Raw genomic sequence first — 26,037 nt, 5'->3', positions numbered from 1 at the left:
AGATCGAGCGCACTCATGGGAAAACGTAACAATGCATATTGTATATTTGATCACCAGTTCATATCAGCTCACACTTGACCTTCAAACCAGAGGTCAGCAGCTCATAGCAGCTCACACTTGACCTGGAATCCAGAGAGCACCGGTTAGATTCCATCTCCTGGCAGCGCGGCAGTTGTGAAACACTGGGGGGGCGAGTTGATTACATCTCTGTCCACTCAGCTGTACGCCTGGGTCCAGTATGCACGGTCAGCCGATCGGCCAGGTCGCCTTCGCTCGCTTGCTATCCGCGCCCATGCCCCCGTGTCCCTCCCTCTCTCTGCAGAAGGGCGGTGCGGGCGACAGCCTCCGCCGGCTGGAGGATGCGGTGCACCAACCCCGACTGCTCAAGCACGCCGCGCGACGGAGACCGCTTCTGTAGTCAGTGTGGCCGGAGTCTTGGGGATGTGAGCAAATCGCCCGCTCCTGCTGCTGCTGCTGCTACCGGTCCTGGTGCTGCTCCTGCTGCTCCTGCTGCCACTGCTGCTGCCGCTGCTCCTGCTGCTGCTCCTGCTGCTGCAGCAGCTCCTGCTGCTGCTCCTGCTGCCGCCGAGCGGTCGGATGTGACAGCAACAAGGTCTGACCAGCCTGGTCACGAGGCAGCAGCTCATGAAGGTCGTGGCCCCTCCTCCACGACGGACGTTGGGACTCCTCGAACGGACGAAGGCGGAACGTCCTTTGCCGGTGACGATGGGCGGCCGGGGGAAGACGCGCCTGCGCCCGGCGTCAACCCGCCTGCTCCGGGAGGCTCGCCGACGTGCGCAGGAGGTCGCACGACTTCCCAAGGCCACTGGGAAGTTGGCGACGAGGGTTCCCGTCCGGAGGAATCGTCGCCGTCCCGTGACGGCCGGCCCGGAGACCCTCTGGGTTCGGCGGGCGACGAACGTGGGGGCGAGCGAGGGGACCCGTCGGCGGCGCGTGGGGCGGACGAACGGGCCGGTCCGGCAAGCTCACCAGCGGCGTTAGGCGGTGAGCGACGGTGTTCAGCCGGTGAAGCAACTGCCGAAGAGAAGCGACCGCCTTCGGAGACCTCAGAATCACACGAAGACAACGAGACCTCACCGTCAGCTACAGATGTCGTCACGCACCCTGAGGCCACACCGTCAGCTACTGACGTCACACACCTTGAGGCGACACCGTCACGTACTGACGATGTCACACACCCTGAGGCCACACCGTCACGTACAGATGATGTCACACACCCTGAGGCGACACCGTCAGCTACAGATGATGTCACACACCCTGAGGCCACACCGTCAGCTACTGACGATGTCACACACCTTGAAGACAGGGCCACGTGCTCTGCGGAATCATCGGAACGTAGCGACTCCACGCCTGGCCACGACTCTCAAGGTACCGGCGCTCGCCACTTCACTTTGGAGCTCAAGCACGGTTGTCTATGTACCGTGCGAACGAAGTTCAACGTAATTATGCATATTCTAAACTAGTCGAGCACTGTTTTTTAAAACTTGTTTGGCCTGTGAGACCACTCATCCAATGTCAACATTACCGCGGACCACCCAGCCCCCCACCCCTGTTGACAAAACGCATTCCCTTCTCTCAGTACCAGCAATGCAAATACCAGAAATACATTCACTCCTCTCTCTCTAAATACCACTCATATCACTGGAACATACAACTTTTTTTTTTCACAGTTATGAGGTTTTCTTTTTTAGGGGTGGGGGGGACATATATTCTGTGGCCGTCTGGAACGCTCTTCCGGTATTAGGAAGCCGCCATTGGGCGCTATGCAATTTAAAATCATCATCTAGATTGACAAACTAGTTTTTTTAGAACAGCTGTTATTGTTGTTCTTCACCCACACCTCCTCAGCATGGTTGGCTACGTACGGTGTGAAAGAGGCTCAACATCAACACGTACGATGATAACAAGAACAACAACAACAATAATAAACGGTCTGTCTCTCGTCCTCACCACGAGTGGTGCCTGACGAGAGTTCCGGCCGTTCTTCCCCCAGGTGGCCGGGCCCCGGTAGCTGACGGAGGCGGACGCACAGAGCGCCTGGTACGTGGTTCGGTGATACTTGTGCTGATCCTGTAGAGATTCGTACGGCAGCGCCTTCGTCCAGGGCGCTTTACGATAACTAAAGATGATAATTGGTTCTTTACCCTTCTATCTGGCAACAAAACTGACACCTTTTTTTTTTAAAAAGGTGTCAGTTTTGTTGCCAGATAGAAGGGTAAAGAACCAATTATCATATTTTGTACTGGCAAATGAGGTTCCCATAGGATAACTAAAGAATTGTACGTCGGATGACTGGCGGTTGAGATAAAGAGTGGGGCTGTTATTGTGGTGGTTGTGGTTAATAAAAGTGGTGGTGTAGTTCTAGTGACAGGAGGGCAAGGTGTGAGTGGTGAAGGAGGGGTTGGGGTAGGAGTGGTGATAGGCGTAGTGATAGGGGTAGGGATAGGGAGTAGGGGTAGTGATAGGGGGTAGGGGTAGGGATAGAGGTAGTGATAGGGGTTAGAGGTAGTGATAGGGGTAGTGATAGGGGTAGTGATTAGGGTTGGGGTAGTGATAGGGGTAGTGATAGGGGTTGGGATAATGGGAGAGGTCGTGATAGGGGGTAGAGGTAGTGGTAGGCGTAGTGATAGGGGTAGTGATAGGGGTAGTGATAGGGGTAGTGATAGGGGTAGTGATAGGGGTAGTGATAGGGGTTGGGGTAGTGATAGGGGTAGTGATAGGGGGTAGAGGTAGTGATAGGGGGTAGGGGTAGTGATAGGGGTAGTGATAGGGGTTGGGGTAGTGATAGGGGTAGTGATAGGGGTAGTGATAGGGGGTAGAGGTAGTGATAGGGGTTGGGGTAGTGATAGGGGTAGTGATAGGGGTTGGGGTAGTGATAGGGGGTAGGGGTAGTGATAGGGGTAGTGATAGGGGGTAGAGGTAGTGATAGGGGGTAGGGGTAGTGATAGGGGTTGGGGTAGTGATAGGGGGTAGAGGTAGTGATAGGGGGTAGGGGTAGTGATAGGGGTTGGGGTAGTGATAGGAGGTAGAGGTAGTGATAGGGGGTAGGGGTAGTGATAAGGGTAGTGATAGGGGTTGGGGTAGTGATAGGGGTAGTAATAGGGGTTGGGGTAGTGATAGGGGTAGTGATAGAGGTTGGGGTAGTGTTAGAGGTAGTGATAGAGGTTGGGGTAGTGAGAGAGGTCGTGATAGGAGTAGTGCTTGGCCTGGTCATAGCTGGGGCGCGGGGACAGGGATTGGCAGTAGCAGGATGATGCTGGGCTAGGGATAAGTGATGGGGGTTGTTTTAATCGTTTAGTTTACAGTGGGAATCGAACCCGGGTTGCTGGGTTCGTAGCATTGTGCACGAACCACTGCGCCAACGCTCCCCACTGTGCATACTGTATACACACGCGTGTGTGTGATTTTCTGTATTTTCTCACCAGACACCGCTGAGTTCGAGCTCTGGGCCCAGTGGGACAGTTCCACAGGAGAGAGACAACGTGGATCTTTGGTACGAGTAACACCGCTCAGGCTAAACATTTTAATTTTATATTCCCAGGCAAGGCCCACTGAGCTATGTTCAGTAGCTGTTTTTCAGAAGCGGCATGGCTATCACAAATGATCGCTCAACGAAGCGGCTTGCCATCGCTTGGAAATTTAGAGCAGCATCCAAAAACTTTTAACGCACGTCGATTCTGAATGTGGGAGGGAAAAAACGGAGAACCCGTGAGAAAAATCCACGCCACCACAGCGAGAGAGAGAGAGAGAAAGACACACACGCAAACTCCAAATATATAGCAGGCGTCCTCAGGATCGGGATCGAACCCACGACCTCCTGCATACCAGGCGACGGCATTAACATCTCACCACCGCTGCCCCCACCGAACCAACCAACAATAACAATCGACGTAGCACCGCTCCCACTGCGACGCGGTGGAGCATCCCGTGAGACGAAGTGGATGATGGGGGGTGGCGCAGATTGACGCAGGTTGACGCCGTCGTCCCGCGCGCCGCCATTCGAAAATTCTCCTCCCCCCCCCTCTCTCCTCCCCGTCTCTCGCCGGTGAGCGCAGGCGGCAAGGCGGGCAGGAGGGCCGCCCCAAGATGAGTCTCCACTTCCACGCCGTGCTCTCGAAGGATTTTCATTTCGACCTGAGCCGCAACCACCTGGAGCTGCGATCGCAGGACTTGGCAGGGTATTGGATGACTTCCGCTGGCCGCCTGCACTTGAAGAGGTATTCGCAAAAGTTGATCACAATCAGGATCTGTATTTATACTGGAGGAGGAATCCGACGAGCTATGAAGTTATTTTTTAAAACAGGTGTCCAGTTAGGGGCGCATTACAACAACAAACAATACAAAAATAACACAATAGGAGTGCAAAGTATAGGTGTGGTAAACAAATAACTTAAAAAATATATACAAACTCAACTATCTTTTATCTTACCACACCGCTTGGTGTTCCGACCGTGAACGCTGCTCCATGCCATCTGTCTTCTTCGCAGAGGACATTTGAAAGATCCCTTGCCGACGTTTGGAAAAAAAAAGAGGAGTATCAGAATCTTTATTTATACTGCAGGAGCAATCCGATGAGCTACAAATCTCTTTTTCTACAGATATCCAGAAGCGGCACGGGGTCAGAACTTTACAACGACAAACACATTTTAAAAACACAACAGGAGTGCAAAGTATAGGAAATGTAAACAAATCACTAAACAGAAACAATAAAAATAATAAAATAAAACATAATAAAATAATTCTCACGACGTTTCGGCCACAACGCAAGCAGCCGTCATCAGGTGAAGACCAGGTCTGTCGGGGAGACAGACGCTGTCATCAGGTGAAGACCAGGTCTGTCGGGGAGACAGACCTGGTCTTCACCTGATGACGGCTGCTTGCGTTGTGGCCGAAACGTCGTGAGAATTATTTTATTATGTTTTATTTTATTATTTTAATTGTTTCCATTCTACGTGACTTTACCAAAAGAACCAAGAAGATGAATCCCTGCAGTCACGAAAGCTTTAAATCGAAAAATAAAATCACTAAACAACAAAAATTTACCAGGCCACAAATGATAGCGCGACGAAGTGGCTTATCACTATTTGGAAATTTGGAGCAGCCAAATAATATAAATAATCTAAACGCATGTGGCGGCTGTGATGGCCACGCACGATGGTCATCGAGCACTGTGGAGGCAGCAGAGGGGGTTAGTGGATCACAGGTGTCCAGTAAGGGGTGACTGAGACCATCAACTCACTGCACTTGAAGACAAAGTTTAACCAAACGTGGTCAGTGTCAGGCCGTGGATTTCCATTGTAAGTCTACGGTGCTCTGCGTGAGTCACAGCTGACCAGGCTGAGACCTTCAACTTGAGAACCCGGTTTAATTACAACTTTATCTGTGAGGGTCTAAAGGACTCCATGTATGTCTATGGATCTTCATGTGAGTCTATGGTGCTGTTCGTGGGTCAATGGTGACCAGGCTGACACCAACAACTCTCTGTACTTGAGATTCGAATCCCAGGACTCTGAGCGGCGTTGCATCTCGGCATCGTGCAGCGCAAGGTGCTTGAACGCCCCCCCCCCCCCTCCACCGCCTCTCACCGGAGCAGTTGATGCCGCGTCCATCTGCCCGTCCGTCTGTCCGTCCCCCCCCCCTCCCGCGTCTCATCCACGCAGGGATCTCGGGGAGAGTGGATTGCTGATGGAGGGGTGCTGCGATGTGAGCATGGAGACCTTGCGGAGCGGGAAGAATGTCGCCTACAAATACGTGGTGGTGAAGGAGTCTAAGACCAAGTACGAGTGCATCTACAAGCACGACAAGCCCAAGGACGTGCATCTCAACCGCTCCATGTTTGTTCCCCCCGAGTACTGCACCAAAGACGGTAAGGGCGCTGCTCCTGTGACCCGTAGGCTGGGACAACAGCGGTGTCAAAGCGTCTGCCACGGACGCGTGCAGAGTACACCCTTGTGTAAGCTTAACACGTAGGAGGCTTTCGTGTCCAACATTATCCATTAGTAGAGGTATTGGGTTAGATGGTGTAAATATAAATGGGTCGTTAAACCCGACGCAGCCAATTAGTAAGGTTTGTCACATAAACAAAATGTGCCAATTCGTTACTAGTACAGCACACCGGTGTGTTGGAGTCTAAATCCACAACATTTACAATTTGATTACGACTCTTCGCCCGTAATTACAACTAGCATCATCAGGCGACAGCCCGAGTTGTGGAGAAATCCTCCCTTGTGTAACACAGCCTCAGATAGAACAGAGCTTCGTTACAGCCTTCACAGCAATAGTGGCAGAGGGGATCCTGCAGCGTGGCTTTCGCGTGCACACACACACGTGTACACGCACGTGGCTAGAGAAGGTGAGAGTGTGGAATGATGAGGCACCATGGTGGTGAAATGTTTACTACCTCGCCTGGTGTGTAGGAGGTCGTGGGTTCGATCCCGACCCTGACGCCTGCATGTTTGGAGTTTGCGTGTCTCTCTCCCCGTGGTCGCGTTAATTTTTCTCGGGGTCCTCCGGTTTTTCCCTCCACATTAAGAATCAACATGCGTTAAAAGTATTTTGGCTGCTAAAAATTTCCACGTGATAAACCACTTGGTTGAGCTATCATTTGTGGCAAGGTCGCGTCTGGAAAAAAGAGCTATATAGCTCAGGGAGCCTTACCTGGTCCAATAGAAATAGTTTATTTTTTAGTTTTAATGAGTGTTTTTGTTTTCACGTGGGAGGATGCCCAGAGTGCAGAGAGAAAAAATAGACAGGTCAAGACAGACAGATCCAGACAGACAGTGCCACATAGACAGGTCTACACAGACAGATCCTCCGCAATTGAAATGTTATCGGGGGGGGGGGGGGGGGTCTTCCACCAGCGGTTTGCATAAGCGAGTAACTCCAGGGCTGCGCCTTGACCCTCATAGCGGGCTCGCACGGGGGAGGGGCTGGGGGTGGCGGAGGCTGACTCGCGTCGTCGTCCCGTCCCCGCAGGCTCGTGGCATCAGTACGACGACGTCATCTGCGCGCCGCCGCCCGGCAGCTTGGTCGCGTTCTTCAAGGACAAGTTCAATCTGAACAAGGACGTGCAGAACGGCAAGAGGCTGGCCGGTAGGGCACCCTCCACCGCGCTGGCGTCGCCGATCCTCGTCGCGGCCGCCCTGTCCCTCTACTTTTTTCCATTTGTACAACCCGAGCCGTGCCGGGGCCGTGCCGAGCCTGAGCCGGCCTGCCGAGGCTCGGCGGAGAGGCTCCCGGTGCCGTTTTTTCCACCTCCGAAGCCGAGCTGTGACGACGCTACCTCTCGGCCATTGCCCAACACTTCGCCTATTTAAATATGTTGTTAATATTTTAAGGCGGCACGCACGCGCACACACACTCACACAGTGTTATTGACGCACGTGCGGAGGTTTTTTTGTTACCTGTGACATTTGGCTGATGGAAAAGTGTTTTTAGTCTTGGCAATGACAGCGTGTGGAATTATAGTCCTCTCCTCTTCTGAATTGACTTGAGCAATTCTCTGAGACTAGTCGGCTGAAAGAATCAGACATTGAGTTCAACAGAAATGGGCGGGGCTCAAGAGAAAGGGGTAGGAACTAAAGATTAAGGGGTGAGGACTGAAGAGGAAGGGGGTGGGGCATGAATAGGAAGTGGCGGTACCTAAAGAGGAGGGTGGGAGACAAACCTCAAATGTTTATATTTGAGGAGGAGTGTCTGAACCATGAGCTGCTGAACTAGAGAGATTAAAGCAGAGAATCAAACAAGTGCAACAGGCATACACAAACGTCGTGATTTTTGTTTTTATTTTATTTTACTTTCTACGTGACTTTACCGAAAAAAAAAAAAAACCTAAGAATACACAAATGTAGTGAATGCGATGCAGCAACTAATCTAATCATAATAAGAACACACAAGGCTTAGAGTGTTTGAACACACAGTGCACACCTCAGAGCATTGTTAAACCTATGTTTTCCTGTGCGAATTGTTTTCTTACGACGGGCTTTGCTCATCACAGAATAGATTTGTTTAAAAAAATATGTTTTTAAATTGTCAATGCGTTGTGACAAATGTAATTGTGCCGTGAAACGTGATGTCGCGGTAATCATTCAGTGTTGACAAATCGGCAGGGATTTATACTCGTATACTTTATTTATACGAATTCATAATGACCTGCTTACCTTTTCTCTATTTTGTACTCTCATCGTTTGGTGTTTTACCCTTCGTTTGTTGTAACTCGCTGACCCGTGGTGCCCCTTCTGGACATCTGTGACAAAGAGCTTCATAGCTTTTTTTTCTTTCCCTTCCCTCTATTACTGCTAACCCTACCTCCTCCCTTTGTTGCTGCTAATCCTACATAATGCACGGGCATAATATGACTTTGAGACCCCCCCCACCTCCTACGCATTCCACAAGTAGTGACTAATCCTATATCTGCATTTTCCATACATATGCTAAATTCCTCTGTTGATATGCAAATTCATTTGTCAAGGCGCCCTTCCCCCTCTAACCCAGTTTAAATATACGCTGCCAAGCTTGGTGGTGTTCATTCAGACGCTGTCTTTCCGACAGACCTGTTCTTCACCTGAGGACGGCTGCTTGCGTTGTGGCCGAAACGTCGTGAGAATTGTATTTTATGATGTTTTATTTGTATTATTTTATTATTTCCCTTCTACGTGACTTTACCGAAAGAACCAAGAAGAAGCTTCATAGCTCTTCGGATTCCTCCTCCTCCAGCCTAAATGGAGATTCTGATTCTGTCGTGCGCAGGCCGAGTGCACCTGGAGGAGATCTGTGGGAACCTTCGCGCCTGGACCCCGGACAATCTGGAGAGTTTCTTCAACCATTTGTGGCAGTTCACCCATTGCTTTGGTAACCCCCGGATCCATGAAGTGTACCACAAGCGCTGGGTCGATCTGGAGTTTGGCAAAGCACAGGTAGTTACCCTCCTCCTCCTGCTTCCCTCTGTCCCTGTTCCTTTGTGTTCTGACCCACCTCTCCAACTGGACATCTGTGATTTAGAGCTTCATAGCTCGTCGGATTTCTCCAGGATAAATAAAGATTCCGATTGGGTTTGTATGGTATGTTGAATTTATTTCGCAGCGTACGTAGGCAACCGTGCTAATCCGAGGTGCGAGGGAAGGACAACAAACTAAACACAAGAAGCAGTTCTGAAGAAATTAGTTTTCAATCTTGAAAACTCAATTTACGTTGAGCCGGGTTGTAAATAAATTATATTAATGGTGATGGCCAAACGAAACAATATCCCAATATAGGACCACAGAGCTTGGGAAATGTTCTGGTTACGGCTGCCTTACCACGTGTCTGGCGAACCCTCTCTGTCTCTGTAGAACGCCGTGCGCGTTACAAACATCATCTTACATTTGTATCTATGGGATACCTTTTTGCCAGTGTAGTGGGTTCACCGACTCGCAGACGTAGACTTTGGAGGCAGCGCACATGGGGAAAACTTCTCCTTAACAGAATAACAACCTAGGGTGGTGATCACCCGGCTAACTACACTAGTTATAACGTAACTGTTACTCCGGGACCAACAGCATCTGCCCAGGTCCACGTGCTGGAAGACTCGTAGAAGGGAGATCGTAGACGAAGGGTTTCTTTCCCGGGATGAACAACAACCACCACGATCCCTCTCGGGACTCGGCTGATATTCTCTGCGGCGTGGCCGGCTCCGCCCTCGGCCACGTCCACCTTTCAGAACCATTGGGAGGACCTCAGTCCCAATCACGTGACCCCCCAGCCCCCTCTTGGGGGCCCCCTGTTATCTTAACCGGTCACGTGTCCTCCCGGGTCAGCCAGAGTGCCACGGCCTCACACGACGTTCCCCTTCGGTCGGCACCCACACGCCGTGCCCCTCTAGGGCCGGTACTGCACCCACAGCATGGTGCCATCCAGCGATGTTACTCAACCAGTATCAAAATGAATAAAACGTGTAAATAGGTTTTACCCTTTCTGGCAATAAAACAGGATGTTTTAAGATGTTCAAACACGAAATTGCTACGTATTGCAAGGGGCTGAAGTCTGCATAACTGCTCAACCCAAGCTATTAATACTTTGATACTTGTGTAATGATTCTCTACCGTGATGTATGCCCCCCCTACCCCCTCCTCCTCCCGCATTGCCAGGTGAACGAGATGTTGTCGGATCTCATCGTGAAGATCGTCAAGAGCCACACCGACCGTGACTCGGCCGCCAGCATCCTGCCTCTCTCCGCGGCGGACTCGGCGCTGATCGCCGCCCGACTGCTGCACGATCACGAGATCGGCCTTCCCGCCGCCCAGCTGCAGGCCATCTGCCAGATGCTGTCTCTGCCCGCCGGCCAGAACGAGAGCGCCATCAGAGACCGCTGCCAGGCCCTCTCCCTGAACAGCTGGCGAGTCACTCGCTCCCGTGGCGTAGATTTTGACTTGGGCGCGAGGGCCGCGGAAGCCTCTGCCTACTCACCGAGGGGCCGAACAGGGCGGTCCAGACAACGATCTCCCCGTGTAGCCTAGACAGGCCTACACGGGGGCATCGTTGAGGAGGCCGCAGTGGTCAGATGTTAACTACCTCGCCTGGTACGCAGGAGGTCGTGGGTTCGATCCCGACCCTGATGCCTGCTGTATATTTAGAGTTTGCGTGTTCTCCCTGTGATCATGTGGATTTTTATTTGGGTCCTCCGGTTTTTATTTAATTTGTTCAGAGTATTTGGCTGCTATAAATTTCCTGAAGATAAGCTACTTTGTTGCGCTGTCATTTGTGGTCAGCTACATAGCTTAGTGGGCCTTACCTAGAAACATGAAAAATAGTTTATCTTTGTTTTAGTTGGGTTTTATCAAGTGCCTTATGGTCTCCGGGTGAAAGGCGCCTCTTTCTTATATTATTATTGACGTAAACTTATTGACATAAACTAAACTTTTAGTTTTACCAGGTAAGGCCCACTGAGCTACATAGCTCTTTTTCAGAAGCGACCTGGTCCCAAATTCTAAATGTGGAGGGAGAAATTGAAAGACCCGGAGACGAATCCACGCGGCCACAGAGAGAGAGAACACGCAAACTTCACATTACAGAAGGCGTCAGGGTCGGGATCGAGCCCTCGACCTCCTGCGTACCAGGCAAGGTAGTTAACATCTCCTCATACGCCAGCAGACAAGGACGCGCGAGCGTCATCCGTGCGTCGTCGCCGCAGAGGAGAGCATCTCCTCCCAGAACTCTGCCCTGACCCCCCCTGCCCCCCCCCCCCCCCCCCCGTGTGCGTGCCCGCGCCCCCAGGCTGGTGCCGTCACTCACAGCCCTCTGCTCCAGCTGTGCCAAGGCCGGCTTCCCCGATTGGCTGCTGGCCGTGCCGCTGCTGCACTTTGTGAGCGGCAGGGCGGCGCCCTTCACACCCGGCGTCGAGGGCCTCGACGCGGAGGGGACGTGGGCCGGCCTGCAGGGCGTCGCGTACGGCGACATGCGCAAACTCGTCTACAGGAACAGGGACACCAAGAGGTACGGCGCGACATCCGAGGCCGTGCCGGGGTCGGGAGGTCATCGCGGGCCGAAAGCCGCTGATGTCGCGGTGTGCCCTCCGCCAGTATCACGGGCGCCGCGATGGAGAGATGTTAACTACCTCGCCTGGTATACGGAAGGTTGTGGGTTCGATCCCGACCCTGACGACGCCTGCTGCTGCATATTTGTAATTTTAATTTTGCCGTGCCCGTTGCCAGACGCCTGATCGAGTTGCTCGTGGAGTTCAAGCATCTTCTCGACATGGACCGGCTCCTCCCGCGCGCCACGCTCAGCTGCCTCTTCCCCTCCAACGTCCCCGAATTGCTCGAGTTGCTGCCGCTGCCCCCGCTGGACGTCGTGAGCTACGTCTGCTTCCGTCTACGGGCGCTGACACAGCAGCAGCACCAGCGGCAGCAGCAGCAGCAGCAGAAGAAGACCGAGAGCCAGGTTCGGTCGCGCGCAGTGCCGACGACAGCGCCGCTGCGGGCCCTTGTGATCCGGCGCTCAGAATCGGACGATGAGCAGTCGTGTCGTTTGATTCACCCTTTGCCATTCCGAGATGTCTGCGAGCTGTGGGCTGGGGGTCCCGCTCACACTGCCAAATCTCGGAGCGAGCGAGCTGCTCGGCGTTCATTGTATTTAGAGAGGTGCAGCAGCAGCGCCGTTGTTTTTAAAGACGTTACTCGCCGCAGAGAACCGTAGCGACGCGACCGCCGGCACTCTGCAATAACCGGCGCCAAACTGTGCCACGCGCCCTCCCGCATGGCCTTGTGGGAGCCTCGGTACCGATAAAGTTATCTTATTTCAGTTTTGCTTCTGGTTCCGTTCCGATGACGTGTACACGCACGTCATGGGAACGTCATCAGGACGAGAAAGGGTTATTACCCACACCGCAATATTGACCAGGGAGACCGCTGGGCTCAAACGGCGAACCTCTGCAATAAGCAGCGAAGGCGCGCCCGTTGGCCAAGTGACCGCCCCAGGTCTCTGAACCTCCCAATCACTCTCAAGCTGCCAGGTGGCCAGGGACCGGCAGTACAGCAAGCGGTTTCGTGAGCCCGTCTGTGCACATCTCTGAGTGGTATCTCCTCTTGCCTGCGTGTGTGTAGGGGAGCGGTAGTACAGTGCTTAGCGCTACGCTGCACTACGAACCCGGCAACCTTAATTAGATTCCCGCCAACACCAATGAATTGCTCCTGGGCCTCCCCTAGGTCGACTCAGCCTCAAATGAGTACCTGGTGCGGTGTGTGAACATCGCCACTAGGGAGACAAAGGCGGCCGGGCGTGGTGCCGGCCGCCCACCCCCTCCTCTGCCGTGACGGACTTCATAGGTGCTACTCGCTAACAGCACTTGCCCCAACAGTCTGTTAAGGCTACTTTGGGGGATCTTTGTCTTTGTGTAAGGTTGGTTTTCTCCTCCAGTGTTCTCTGGTTCCTTCTCACGCGATGATTTGCTCATCACCGACGATATCCTGCGTGTCTTCCTCTTTGCTCGGACAGGCTCTGCAGAAGGTTTTAGAAATCGTGACGAGCAAGGTGGGAGGCGTTGACCGAGGGAGGTAAGTTTGTCGAGGTCGCTAAGTGGCCCCCCACGGGATTGGGGGGGGGGGGCGTCATAATGGCCGTGTCGGAGACATTGGATTGGAATGAAGTTATGCATGACCGACGCTATGTAAAGATAATTATAACTATTTTGCGAAACATTCCGGTTTCGCCACTTTATCGGCACTTGCTGCAGGCATAAATAATCTGGCGATGCTGCTGCTGCCACGTTGGCAGTGGTCGTGCACAATCACAGTTGTTATCAACTTTCTTAGAAGGCCACGTACACAGAACTGTCATTGACGGACGCGTGGAGTTTCATCTCAAGCCACGATGATGATGATGGTGGTGGTGGCGATAATGATGACTGCGATGACAATGGTGATGGTGACTGATGTTTGTGATGACGGTTGGGATGATTGTGATGACCGATGTTGGTGATGATGACCAGGACGACGGCGATGACGTCAGCCCAGCGTTTGCACCCTGGCGATGACGGTGACCAATGCACCGGTGCCGCCCCTCCCCATTTGAGCAGCGACCCGGCTGGTGGCGCCGACGCCGTCCCACCGGAGTTGGCGCTGCGCGTCGTGGAGCTGAGCTGCGAAGTCGCCGGTTCCCCCGGCCCCGCCGAGGAGCTCCACCGGCTGCTGCTGAAGGCGCTGCTCTTTGCCGGCGCCGTGCTGCGCTTGAGCGGCCCCCCGGCCCCCCGCGGCTCCCACACGCAGAGGCCCACGGTAGCCCCCCTCCCCGAAATCCGTAATGCGGCGATTCTTATTTGATATTTACAGAGAGCGCCTCGGCTCAAGGCACGCTCGATAACAAAGTTTAAAAACGGTCCCAAAATTCGAGTGGTGTAGATGGCAAGGGGCAGCGCGATGGTTGAGGAGTGAGTGACCGTGACAGAGGGCACACGGGGGTCACGGAAGGGCGGCAGGGGAGGGACGGGATGGAGTGGAGGGACGAGGAGAGGGAAGAGGGAGGGAATGGGCGATGGGCCACCTCTCATCCCTCGTGGTTTGGCAGACTCACCAATCTGTGCCTGCAAATTGGCCGATCGTAGGATGGCACCACAACGGCCGGCATCCTAAACGCATATCGAATCTCCTCTCACCTCTGTCTCATCTGTACGTAAGTCTGTCTTTGTGTTGAGCATCCTTCGCTTCGTACGTACCCAACCATGCTCATCGGAGGTTCGGGGGAAGGACAACAAACTAAACACAAAAATCACTTCTTAAGAAATTAATTTGTCAATCTAGATGATGTCAAAGTGCATAGCTCCAGTGGCTTCCTCATATCGGAAGGATCAGCGTTCCAGATGGCAGCAGAAGCAGGGCATCTGAAAGCGCCGTGCGATGCGGTAACCACCGTCTTTGTTCGATGGCCAGCCAAAAGTCGCTGCAGCGAGGATGACCACCTGAGTTTGCGTGACGGTTTAATCTCTCACGCGTTTGACTGGCGTCTGCAGGGACTCTCGGAGGAGGGCGGCAAGGCGGCCATGTTGCCGGCCTCCTCATGCGAGGATGTTCTGCGGAAGGCAGTGTCGTGCGTTGTGGGAATCTTCCCCCCACGTCTCCTGGATTCCAGCGCCAATAACCTGAAGTTCGAAGACACGTTGGAGTTCGAGGTTAGTTTTTGTGTTTTCCCCCGTAGCTTCGATTAGCACGGATAGCTACGTACGGTGCGAAAGAAGTTCAACGTACAGTAAATACGTCTCACAATCGCTGAGGAACCACAGACCAAGCTGGAAGGCTGCCAGGCGGTGAGCTGGCACCAACAGTGGCTCTGCGGTTATCTCCGCATCAAGACGTTTTTAGACAATTCGCGAGTGTTTCTTAGACGTGTGGGAGCAAACCGGAGCACCCTTCGAAGAAAGCCCATGCCTTGCGCGAGGGTGCAACACTCTATCCCACACTCTGCTGGCAAGCCGGGGTACAGCTCCTCCTCGACGCAACATTTAGTCATCTGTGCTGTGATCCACCAACCCTCGCTGCTGTCGCCTCCACAGCGCTGGACTACAGGCAGCCACGTGCAGCAGCAGCAGAGTAGCCACCACCGCCACTCGGCTCCTTAGGTGCTGCTGCTCGACTAACAGCACTTGACCCAGCAGTCTGTGAAAGGCTATATGGGGGATCTTTGGTCTACATGTCTGCGTGTATGTGTGTTTGTCTGTATGGGTGTATGTGTATCTATGCTTGTGTGTAATGGTTAGCGCAACTGCACTACAAACACGGCGACCAAAGTTCGATTCCTGCTACAGCCAACACCAATGACGATTATCTGAACCGGTCCTGGGCCTCCGATCGGTCCACCCAGCCTCAAATGAGTATCCGGTGCGGTGTGTAAACATCGTCACTAGAGAGACAAAGGCGGCAGGGCGTGGTGCTGGCCACCCACCCCCTCGTGTGCCGTGCCGTCCTGCGTAGGTGCTCGCTAACAGCATTGTTAAGGCTATGCGGGGTATCTTAGTCTTTGTGTGTGCGCGTGGTTCACAGACCTGGAGCAAGTACCTGGCGGCGTCTTTCGGAGACGCGGAGCTCGATGCGCTGTGGACCGCCTGGCTCTTGCAGGCCGTCCGTGAGCGCATGGCCCGGGTACGCCGCTGCCCCAGCCTCCCACCCGCTCCTCGGGCAGCGGAGACGGTTACATCCAGCGGCGCCCTCCTCTCCTCTCTCAAGGCCTCGCCTCTTCCACGTCGCCCACTTTCTTCCGCTTCCCTCCCCCCGCGCCCCTCCGCTACCCTTCCCTATCCCCTGCGCACACTGACCCATAGACTGGCACATCGACCCATCGACTCGCACGAAGACCCACAGATTCATACGGAGGCCCACAGACTCACACAGAGACCCATAGGCTGGCACAAAAAACCCATAGACTGACACAGAGACACCATTGAAACCTCCTTTGCCAGTAGCAAAATATGAGAATAGTTTTTTTGCCCTTTTATCTGGCAACAAAACTGACACCTTTTTTTTACAAGGAGTCATGTTTGCATTGACCACAATACCTGCGGTCGGAATGCAAACAAAAAACACAAGGACAGTGCATACATTATCATAGTTGTGTTTTTTGTTTGCATTCCAACTGCAGGTATTGTGGTCAATGCAAACATGACTCCTTGTAAAAACGGTGTCAGTTTTGTTGCCAGATAAAAGGGTAAAAAATCAATTATCATCTGACACAGAGACCCGTAGACTCACACAGAAACCCGTAGACCCACACAGAGACCCGTAGACTCACACAGAGACCAGTAGACCCACACAGAGACCTATAGACTCACACGGAGACCCGTAGACCCACACGGAGACCCGTAGACCCACACAGAGACCCGTAGACCCACACAGAGACCCGTAGACTCACACGGAGACCCGTAGACCCACACAGAGACCCGTAGACTCACACGGAGACCCGTAGACCCACACGGAGACCCGTAGACCCACACAGAGACCCGTAGACTCACACGGAGACCCGTAGACCCACACGGAGACCCGTAGACCCACACAGAGACCCGTAGACCCACACGGAGACCCGTAGACCCACACAGAGACCCGTAGACTCACACGGAGACCCGTAGACCCACACAGAGACCCGTAGACTCACACGGAGACCCGTAGACCCACACGGAGACCCGTAGACCCACACAGAATGACACCGAGTCGTGTTCCGCGTGCAGGAGACGCCCCAGCGGCAGGTGGAGGTGTACTGCCACGCAGACACCAGGTCGGCGGCCCTGCACCCTGCCCTGTGCAGCTGCCTCGAGACCACGGCGCTGGACGTCATTCACATCATCTGCCAGGTGACGTGGGCCAGCTGCACGCCGCCGTCATCCGTGCATCCCTCATCCATCCTTCTGTGCATCCCTCAGTCGTCGTCGTACTACGACCGCTGCCACTGTCAGTGACAATCCATGCCTCGAGTTTCCTGGCTGGCTGCTGGCCGGGCTCGGTCGCAGTCACCCCAACGATAACTCTGTCGTTCGTGGCCGCGCGCCGTCGCCACCGAAACTATAGCTGGGTAACTGGCTACACGGGATTTTCCATTGAATTGAATTGAAAGGTCAGACGTTAAATGATAAAAAATATATATGATAATAGCGACACCAAAGAGGTGGGAATAATTAGTACAGGAGACTGACCACAGCTCATTAAAAATCTCTCTTAACTTTTCAATTTGTACTCCTATTATTAATGTAATTATTTCGCCAGAATAATCTTTAAATCCTTGAGAATATAAAACAAAAACTCACAAAATACCAGAGGTGTGGACTCGAGTCATGTGACTTGGACTCGAGTCAGACTCGAGTCATGAATTTGATGACTTGCGACTCGACTTGGACTTGCATAACAATGACTTTGTCCCACCTCTGCAAAATACATTATCTCGACGTATAAAAGCGGATTGCTTTTAGTGCTCCGAGTAGAGAAGGATTGTGAAAAGAGCATGATTCTGACAGCTGCCTCGAACACCAATCACGCCACGCAACTCAATAATGACTAGCGTCATTATGTAATTATTATATATTATTGTATCATTTCGGGTCAATTCAGGACCCCGTATCATTCGGGGAGGGTCCTTGCCTATAGCTCCGAAGTTCCCCAGCATTGACTGAATAAAGGCTGACTGCTGATAAGGCACCGCGCGTCGAAACCGGTCCAGGCTTTGCTCGTCCTGAAGCGATGCTGCTGAAAGTTTCGCGCTCCCACGACGGCCGCTGGTGCGGCTGACGGTTCGTTAAGGAAACGTCTGGAGAGGCGGACGCGTGAAGCAGACGACGTGCGATGTCGCGTGGGGGGAGCGGTGGCGCAGCGCTCGGCCACCACCAACGCCGGTGACGATTATCCGGACCGATGCTGCGCCTCCCCTAAGTCGACTCGGCTTCAAACGAGTACCCGGTGCGGTGTGTGAACGTCGCCACTGGGGAGACAGGCGGCCGGGCGTGGTGCTGGCCACCCGCCCCCCTCGTGTGCCGTGCCGGCCTTCATAGGTGCGCTCGCCCCAACAGTCTGTTAAGGCAACACAGGGGATCTTTGTCTCGTGTGTTGCACGCGCATGCGTGCGCGTGTGGTGAACGGTAGCGTAGCGGTTAGCGCGCTGCGCTACCAACCCAACAGCCCGAGTTCAATTCCGTCTCACGGCCAACACGAACCGATCCTGGACCTCTCCTAGGTCGACTCAGCCCAGTGCGGTCTGTAGTAAACGTCGCCACTGGGGAGACAAAGGCGGCCGGGCGTGGCGACTGGCCACCCACCCCGTGGTGCGCCGTGCCGGCCTTCGGAGCCGCTCGCTAACATCGCTTGCCCCAGCGGTGTGTTCAGGCTACACGGCAGGGGTGGGGGGGGGTAGTGGATCGTTGTCTTGATGTTGTTGTGCTTGGTGCAGAACAAGCGGGAGGAGGATCTGGTTCGGCAGCTGCCGGAGCACGACCTCCGCGCGTTCGGCAAGGTGCTGTCGCGCGTCGTGGAGCAGGCGTGGCCACGGCGGGGCGGGCGGCACGTCGAGGAGATGGAGGAAGTCGTGAGGCACCTCCTCACCTGGGACGCCGCGCCCAACCTCCTCAAGATGCACGGTGGGGACCGCCGCCGAGTGGCCGTGACGTCACCCGCAGGGGTTGTGCCGTGCTAGGTGCACTTTGAGGCCGTCGGTGTCCTTCGTGGCAAGGCCCGCCGGCCACTGGTGGCCTTAAGTGCGGCCCCCGACAATACACGAATGTGAAAACACCCTCCACCATCATCACCGTGCTGCTGTGAAACCCAACATTGCTATAAAATGTGTGGTGGCCCTCACAGAACACTGCTCGTGCAGGATGTCACCTGACAATCCTAGGTGCCATAGGTTAACTGCTGTGCCAGGCTCGGTGCAGGATGAGGCCACGGAACAGGCCCAGGTGCCATGGGTTGACCGACCGAGACGACTGACAGATGCACCACCTGTGTACCTCACTGTGCCACTTCGCTGCGTGTTATCCGCCCGGCAGCTCCGCTCGTTAGACTCACACAGAGACCCGTAGACTCACACAGAGACCCGTAGACTCACACAGAGACCCGTAGACTCACACAGAGACCCGTAGACTCACACAGAGACCCGTAGACTCACACCAAAACCCGTAGAGTCACACAGAGACCCGTAGAGTCACACAGAGACCCGTAGACTCACACAGAGACCCGTAGACTCACACAGAGACCCGTAGACTCATACCAAAACCCGTAGAGTCACACAGAGACCCGTAGAGTCACACAGAGACCCGTAGACTCACACAGAGACCCGTAGACTCACACAGAGACACGTGAACTCGCACAGAGACACGTAGACTCACACAGAGACCCGTAGACTCACACAGAGACCCGTAGACTCACAACAAAACCCGTAGACTCACACAGAGACCCGTAGACTCACACAGAGACCCGTAGACTCACACGGAGACCCGTAGACTCACACTAATAACCCGTAGACTCACACAGAGACCCATAGACTCACACAGAGACCCGTAGACTCACACAGAGACCCGTAGACTCGCATAGAGACCCGTAGACTCACACTGAGACCTGTAGACTCACACTGAGACCCGTAGACTCACACATAGACCTAGAGACTCACACAGAGACACGTAGACTCAAAGAGACCTGTAGACTCACACAGAGATCTGTAGACTCACATAGTCCCATAGAGCGTCGCTCCTCCGCCCTCCGCCGTTGCTAAAGGGCGACTGCCTCCCAACTACGCCCAGTGGTCTCACTGTGCACCTCGCCTGGCATGCGTGTGCGTGCGTGTGCGCATGCGTGTGCGTGCGTGTGTGCGTGCGTGCGCGTGCGTGCGCTTGTGTGTGCGTGCGTGTGCGTGCGTGCGTGTGTGCGTGTGCAGGCACGAGCCAGATGCTCATGGAGAGCCTGGGAGAGGCTGCAAGGATTTTGGTGGCGTCGGGGCTGTCGTCGCTGCAGCTGCTGCTGCACTCCGTGCTGGACGGCTCTGTGAAGCTGGGGCTGCTGCGCATCGTGCTGGAGCGGCGCGTTGCCTTCTGCAGGGTGCAGGGTGAGACGCCCTGCAGCAGTGAGGGTCTGACACAGTGAGAGTCTGAGTGGGAGTCTGACACAGTGGGAGTCTGACACAGTGGGAGTCTGACACAGTGGGAGTCTGATACAGTGAGAGTCTGAGTGACACAGTGGGAGTCTGATACAGTGAGAGTCTGACACAGTGGGAGTCTGATACAGTGAGAGTCTGAGTGACACAGTGGGAGTCTGATACAGTGAGAGTCTGACACAGTGGGAGTCTGACACAGTGGGAGTCTGACACAGTGGGAGTCTAATACAGTGGGAGTCTGACACAGTGGGAGTCTGAGTGACACAGTGTGAGTCTGACACAGTGGGAGTCTGACACAGTGGGAGTCTGACACAGTGGGAGTCTGACACAGTGAGAGTCTGACACAGTGAGGGTCTGAGTGACACAATGAGAGTCTGAGTGACATGGTGAAGTACGGCCGAGCAATGCCCCCCCCCCTTCCACCACGGCCCACGCGGCGCGGGGGGGGGCCTCCATCCGGCAGCGGAGTGATGAAAGGCTGCGCCGACTTCTCTCGTCCGCGCTGCTCAGGGTCGTTGGACGGTAGCCCCGGGCTCAGCACCTTGGAGGCGGTGCTGGACGCGAGGCAGCGGGCGGTGAAGGCGGTAGACGAGGAGGCTCGCAGCGTGCAGGCCTTGCTCAACTTGTGTCGCACGGTCCAGGAGTTCCTCACAGGTCCGCGTCTTTCATCGCCCTCCGATCTCGCTCGGTCGTCGCCAGCCGTGGTCTATACGCTGCTGGGTTATGCTGGGCGGCCTCGGTGGTGTCGGCGGTGATGGTTGTGGTGGCGGCGGTGGGGGCGGCGGTGGGGGCGGTGGTGGTGATGGTTGTGGTGGCGGCGGTGGTGGCGGTGGTGGCGGTGGTGGGGGTGGTGGTGGCGGCGGTGGCGGCGGTGATGGTGGGGGTGGTGGTGGTAGCGGTGGTAGTGGTTGCTACGCCGCTGCACGTGGCGTGGCCTGTGAGCCAGCAGCGGATCGCCACACACAGACGTTGGGCATAACCCAGTTGTTAGATTGTGTGTGCGCTCTCCCACACTACCGTTGGTAACTATAGGAGCCTTTTGGCGTTGTTTTCTGGTCTAACACCGGTGGTTGGGGAGACGAGGTGTAGGCCAATCAAAAGGAGCCACCCGCTACAGTCGCCCGTCACAGCCGCCCGTCACAACCACACGTCACAACCACACGTCACAACCACACGTCACAGCCACCCGTCACAGCCACACGTCACAACCACGTCACAACCACACGTCACAACCACACGTCACAACCACACGTCACAACCACACGTCACAGCCACCCGTCACAACCACACGTCACAACCACACGTCACAACCACCTGTCACAATCACACGTCACAACCACACGTCACAACCACACATCACAACCACACGTCACAACCACACGTCACAACCACACGTCACAACCACACGTCACAACCACACGTCACAGCCAGACGTCACAGCCACACGTCACAACCACACGTCACAACTACCCGTCACAGCCACACGTCACAACCACACGTCACAACCACACGTCACAACCACACGTCACAACCACCCGTCACAGCCACACGTCACAACCACACGTCACAACCACACGTCACAACCACACGTCACAGCCACACGTCACAGCCACACGTCACAACCACGTCACAACCACACGTCACAACCACACGTCACAACCACACGTCACAGCCACACGTCACAACCACACGTCACGGCCGCCCGTTACCATGCTGGCTCAGGCTATGCTCATACGGGTCTTTGACATATTTTATTTGTGTAATTTAAGTTGTTATAACATGAGTCATGTTATTATTTACTTTTCATAATTACGATCGAAATTTTTTATTTAAATTTTTATTATTATTTAAATATCATTATAAATAAGAAATGTTTTTATTCTTACGATAAAAAAAAAATCCACTTTAACCCACGCGGGCCGCCCCTTCCAGTGGACGTGGAGCCGTTGGAACGCCTGTGTCGGTCCGACCGCAGCGACTGCCGCCTGGACGCCGTCGTGCGGGTCGACCCGGGGCGGCTCGACGCGGAGGCCCTCGCCCGCACGCCGCAGGTCACCGGCTTCGGCCTGACGGACGAGCTGCGCGCGATGGCGCGCCAGTTCTCCCGGCTGGAGCGCAGCTGGCTCTTTGACAGCCTCTGGAAGGCCTGCGCCCGTGCGGCGTCGTCGGCGGCGCCCGTGCCCCTGGAGCGCCTGCGCGTCGCGACGTGGGCGCCCTGCGTGCAGCGCCTGCGCTCGCTGCTGGGCGCCGTGCGCGCCGGCGCCGTCCCGCTCGACGACGCGCGCCGGCTGTTCGCCCCCGCGTTCGCCGGGGGCGCGGCGCGGGCCCCCGCCGTGGCCAACCTTGAGAAGGAGCTGCGGCTGCTGCTGGCGGCGGTGGGCGACGGCGTCGCCGCCGCGCGGGAGACGTCGTGGGTGGAGGAGCGAGCGGAGCAGATCGCGGACTTCCGCGAGCTGGGCCTGGCCACGGAGGCGGCCGGCGCGGTGAAGCGAGCGAAGGACGCTCTGGGCCTCGCCGGGGATTTCTCGGTTCTGGACTCGCTCACCGACCTGGTGAGTGGCGAGCGCCGCGGGAGAGGCAAGCCCGGCGCCCGAACGCCGTCGCTGAATCGACGACTGCGATCGATCGGTGATTGTGTCGGTGGTCCGAATGGTTTACGTGCTTCTGAGCGCTTAGGCTGATCGCGGTGGAAGAGCCTCAAATCCCGAGGATGTCTGCGGCGGCGCGTGACTAAAGGCGGATAACCAGAAGCCCGCTGATAGGATGGCCGGTTGAATACGTGGACGACTGATTGGGTGACGAGGAGCGGCAGAATGAACAACCGCACGATTGTTGTGTGTCCTGCACGAGTTGAGGATGGAAGAGGACTCGTGGCTAAGGGACGTGATGACGGGCGTCTGTGCGAGTGTGCTAGTGAGCGAGTCCTTGGTGTGGCGTGTAGTTAACATCGCCACGGGGAGACAAAGGTGGCCGGGCGTGGTGCTGGCCACCCACCCCCTCGTGTGCCGCTAACAGCACTTGCCCCAACAGTCTGTTAAGGCTATACGGGGGATCTTTCTCTTTTTGAGTTCGATTCCCGCTTGAGTCCAATGATAGTTGTGAATATTTGCACTGCTCCTTGGTCTCCTTTAGGTCTGCTCAGCCTTAACCGCGTACCTGACGCCACTGGGGAGACAAAGGCGGCCGGGCCCCGCTCCTAGCTAACAGCACTTGCCCCAACCGCCTGTTAAAATGCCGACGTGGGGGATCTTTGCCTTGGTCTGGCGTGTCTCGTGTGCACTTGGCAGGATGAGAGTTTGAAGGAGAAGCAGTTGAAGTGCATCACCAGGACTCTGGTGAATGCCAAGAATATCCTGGCCGGGATCGACAAGAGAGGCATCGACTGCCTGGACGTGCTCGCGCGCAGCCGGGACTTCATCAGATGGGTCCGCGAGTCCGTCGGGAGTGAGTGCGCGACGTTGCCCGTTCGGTCCGCGCGCCTGCCCGCCCGCCCGCCTCTTCATTCATTCCTCTTGCTCGTCGACTCTCCTTGCCATAACCCTGTTTCTCACGTTCTCACAAACTCGCTCAATTCCATCTCACAGATTCTTTTTTTTTAATCAACGTATATTTAACTTCTTTCGCATAGTACGTAGCCAACCGTACTAATTGGAGTGTATAGTCTAGTGTACAGTAGTGTAGTAGTGTCGTGTATAGTAGTTTGTATCTTGAACTTCTTTTGCACCGTACGTAGCCAACCATGCTAATCGGAGGTGCGGGGAATTTTCGGTGAGTCTGTGGGTCTCTTCGTGGTGCTATATAGCTATTTGTGAGTCTGTGGGTCTAAGGTCTCCATGTGAGTAGTTTACAGGTCTCCATATGAGTAGTCTATGGGTCTCTGTGTGAGTAGTTTATGGGTTTTATGTGAGTAGTCTATAGGTCTCTATGTGGTGCTATGGGTCTCTATGTGAGTAGTCTATTGGTCTCTGTGTAAGTTTCTGTACTCGTCTCTGTGCCGATGTTGTGCTGTGGCCGCGGTGTCGCGCGTCACGTTCGCGAGTCTCCCCGTGTCACCGCCGCCATCTCCCCCCCCCTCCCCCCGGTAGAGCTGAGCGAGCTCAAGGTGTTTGTGGACCTGGCGTCCATCTCGGCGGGGGAGAACGACGCCGACGTGGACCGCGTCGCCTTCTTCCACGACGCCGTGCAGGGCTTCTCCTCGCTGCTCTACGAGCTGCCGCCCTCCGCCAACTTCGCCGACTTCCACCAGGCGCTCGGCAAGCTGTGGAAGGCGCTGGAGAGGGACCGCAACCTGCCCAAGAAACTGGTGCGTCCGCTGGTCCGCCCCCCGGCACGGCTCCGCACGGGTCGGATGGTCGTGCGGGAGGTCGTTAACATCTCGCTCCAGTGGCGAGATGTTTACTGCCTCGCCTGGTATGGAGGAAGTTTGTGCTTTCGATCCCGACCCTGATGCCTGCTGTATATTTGGAGTTAACATCCCGCGACCGTGACTGTCCCGCTGTGGCCCGTGCGATGACTGCCTGTGTAACCGCCCGTGTGACTGCTCTTGTGATGACCACCCATGTGACTGCCCGTGTGACCACCCATGTGATGACTGTCTGTGTGATGACTGCCTGTGTGACCGCCTGTGTGACTGCGCTTGTGACGACCACCCATGTGACTGCCCGTGTGACCACCCATGTGATGACTGTCTGTGTGATGACTGTCCGTGTGATAACCGCCCGCGTCCCGACCTCTCGCCGTCGGCGCGCAGGAAGACTCGGCGCGCCACCTCTCGTGGTTGCGCACGGTGCACGAGAGCCACGGCTCGGTGGAGAAGTCCTCGCTGTCCCTCGCCACGGCCGTCAACGCCTGCGGCGTCTACCAGGTCGGCGCCGTCTTCCCCACGGGCAGCAAGGTGAGTCAGTGGGGCCGCGTCACCGGCCGACCGGCCGGCCGAGCGGGCGAACGGTGCTCGTGCCAGCGAGACGGGGGGCGGGCACCCAGCGGCCTCGCCGTTCACCCGGGGTGGAAATTGCTTCTTTTAGAACTTCTGCCATCGCTGTTGTGTCTGGCCTCGTCGTCCTTCCCCCGCACCTCCGATCGGCACGGTTGGCTACATACGGCGCGAAAGAAGTTGGACGTACGCGCAGTACGTACCGCGCGGGACTTTCCAACGCCGGCGTAGCAGGCCGCGATGGGTTCCGTAAACTGGAGAGGGGCCGTCGGCGTGCCCCCGGGGCCCGGCCCTCTTTGTCGAGGACGTTGGCCCAGCCCTGGATGGGGGGGGGGGGGGTGGTGGCGACGCTCCGACAAACGCGACGGCCGCGGCGTTGCCTCTCCCCGCAGCCCACGATGGACTCGGTGCTGAAGCTCGTGGTGCCGGCGGCGGCGGTCGACGGCGGCGGGGACCTCAGGGAGCAGCGCGTCTATGGCCTCGGCGAGGTCAAGGAGCTGCAGAGCAAGCTCATGCTCATAGCCGGGCAGCGGGAGCAGGGCAAGGAGGAGATCGAGCGCTTCTCCGAGGTCAGATCTACTTGCCAACGTCTCGCAAAGACACACCGTCATCGTCGTCATTGTCTCAGATGTTCGCTCAGGGCACATCTCTCACACACACACCCACCGTCATTGTCTTTCTCATCATCATCATCGCAGCTCTGTGGGACTTTTTTGCCAGTATCAAAGTACACAAAATATAAGAATAGGGTTTACCCTTTCTGGCGGTGTTAAGATGTTCAAACACTAAATAAATACCATTTTGCCAGGCATCAAGTCTACATTAACCACACGTACTCATGGCAAAACATGAAACCTTTTCACATCATCTCGCCACATTTATCTCGACAAAGCCACGCACACATCGCCATCATCTGTTACATTTAGATTGAAAACGCTTCAGCAGCACTTTTTGTGTTTAGTTTGTTGTCGTTCCCCCCTCACCTCCGATTATAACAC

At 55.3% G+C, this 26,037-nt stretch overlaps 1 protein-coding gene across 1 annotated transcript in view; it reads left to right on the top strand.

Annotated features, from left to right (window-relative positions):
• The first annotated feature begins 10 nt into the window (after positions 1-10).
• Positions 11-26,037, top strand: part of RNF213 (ring finger protein 213) — a 70,960-nt gene continuing 44,933 nt past the window's right edge. The window contains exons 1-23 of the mRNA XM_078618576.1: positions 11-1,389; positions 2,015-2,061; positions 3,447-3,514; positions 4,077-4,238; positions 5,682-5,887; positions 6,997-7,113; positions 8,770-8,936; positions 10,146-10,393; positions 11,272-11,490; positions 11,709-11,937; positions 12,991-13,049; positions 13,571-13,769; positions 14,501-14,659; positions 15,528-15,626; positions 16,706-16,828; positions 18,412-18,598; positions 19,891-20,058; positions 20,617-20,760; positions 22,039-22,658; positions 23,394-23,550; positions 24,192-24,409; positions 24,857-25,000; positions 25,432-25,608. Coding sequence (XP_078474702.1) covers positions 360-1,389; positions 2,015-2,061; positions 3,447-3,514; positions 4,077-4,238; positions 5,682-5,887; positions 6,997-7,113; positions 8,770-8,936; positions 10,146-10,393; positions 11,272-11,490; positions 11,709-11,937; positions 12,991-13,049; positions 13,571-13,769; positions 14,501-14,659; positions 15,528-15,626; positions 16,706-16,828; positions 18,412-18,598; positions 19,891-20,058; positions 20,617-20,760; positions 22,039-22,658; positions 23,394-23,550; positions 24,192-24,409; positions 24,857-25,000; positions 25,432-25,608 — 4,947 coding nt within the window. The 5' untranslated portion in view covers positions 11-359. The remainder of the gene's footprint in view (positions 1,390-2,014; positions 2,062-3,446; positions 3,515-4,076; positions 4,239-5,681; positions 5,888-6,996; positions 7,114-8,769; positions 8,937-10,145; positions 10,394-11,271; positions 11,491-11,708; positions 11,938-12,990; positions 13,050-13,570; positions 13,770-14,500; positions 14,660-15,527; positions 15,627-16,705; positions 16,829-18,411; positions 18,599-19,890; positions 20,059-20,616; positions 20,761-22,038; positions 22,659-23,393; positions 23,551-24,191; positions 24,410-24,856; positions 25,001-25,431; positions 25,609-26,037) is intronic.

Source organism: Lampetra planeri, chromosome 58, assembly GCF_965212315.1.
Source record: "Lampetra planeri chromosome 58, kcLamPlan1.2.h2, whole genome shotgun sequence".
Taxonomy (NCBI): domain Eukaryota; kingdom Metazoa; phylum Chordata; class Hyperoartia; order Petromyzontiformes; family Petromyzontidae; genus Lampetra; species Lampetra planeri.
The sequence above is the reverse complement of the archived record's forward strand: the minus strand, read 5'-3'. Positions and strand labels throughout refer to the sequence as shown.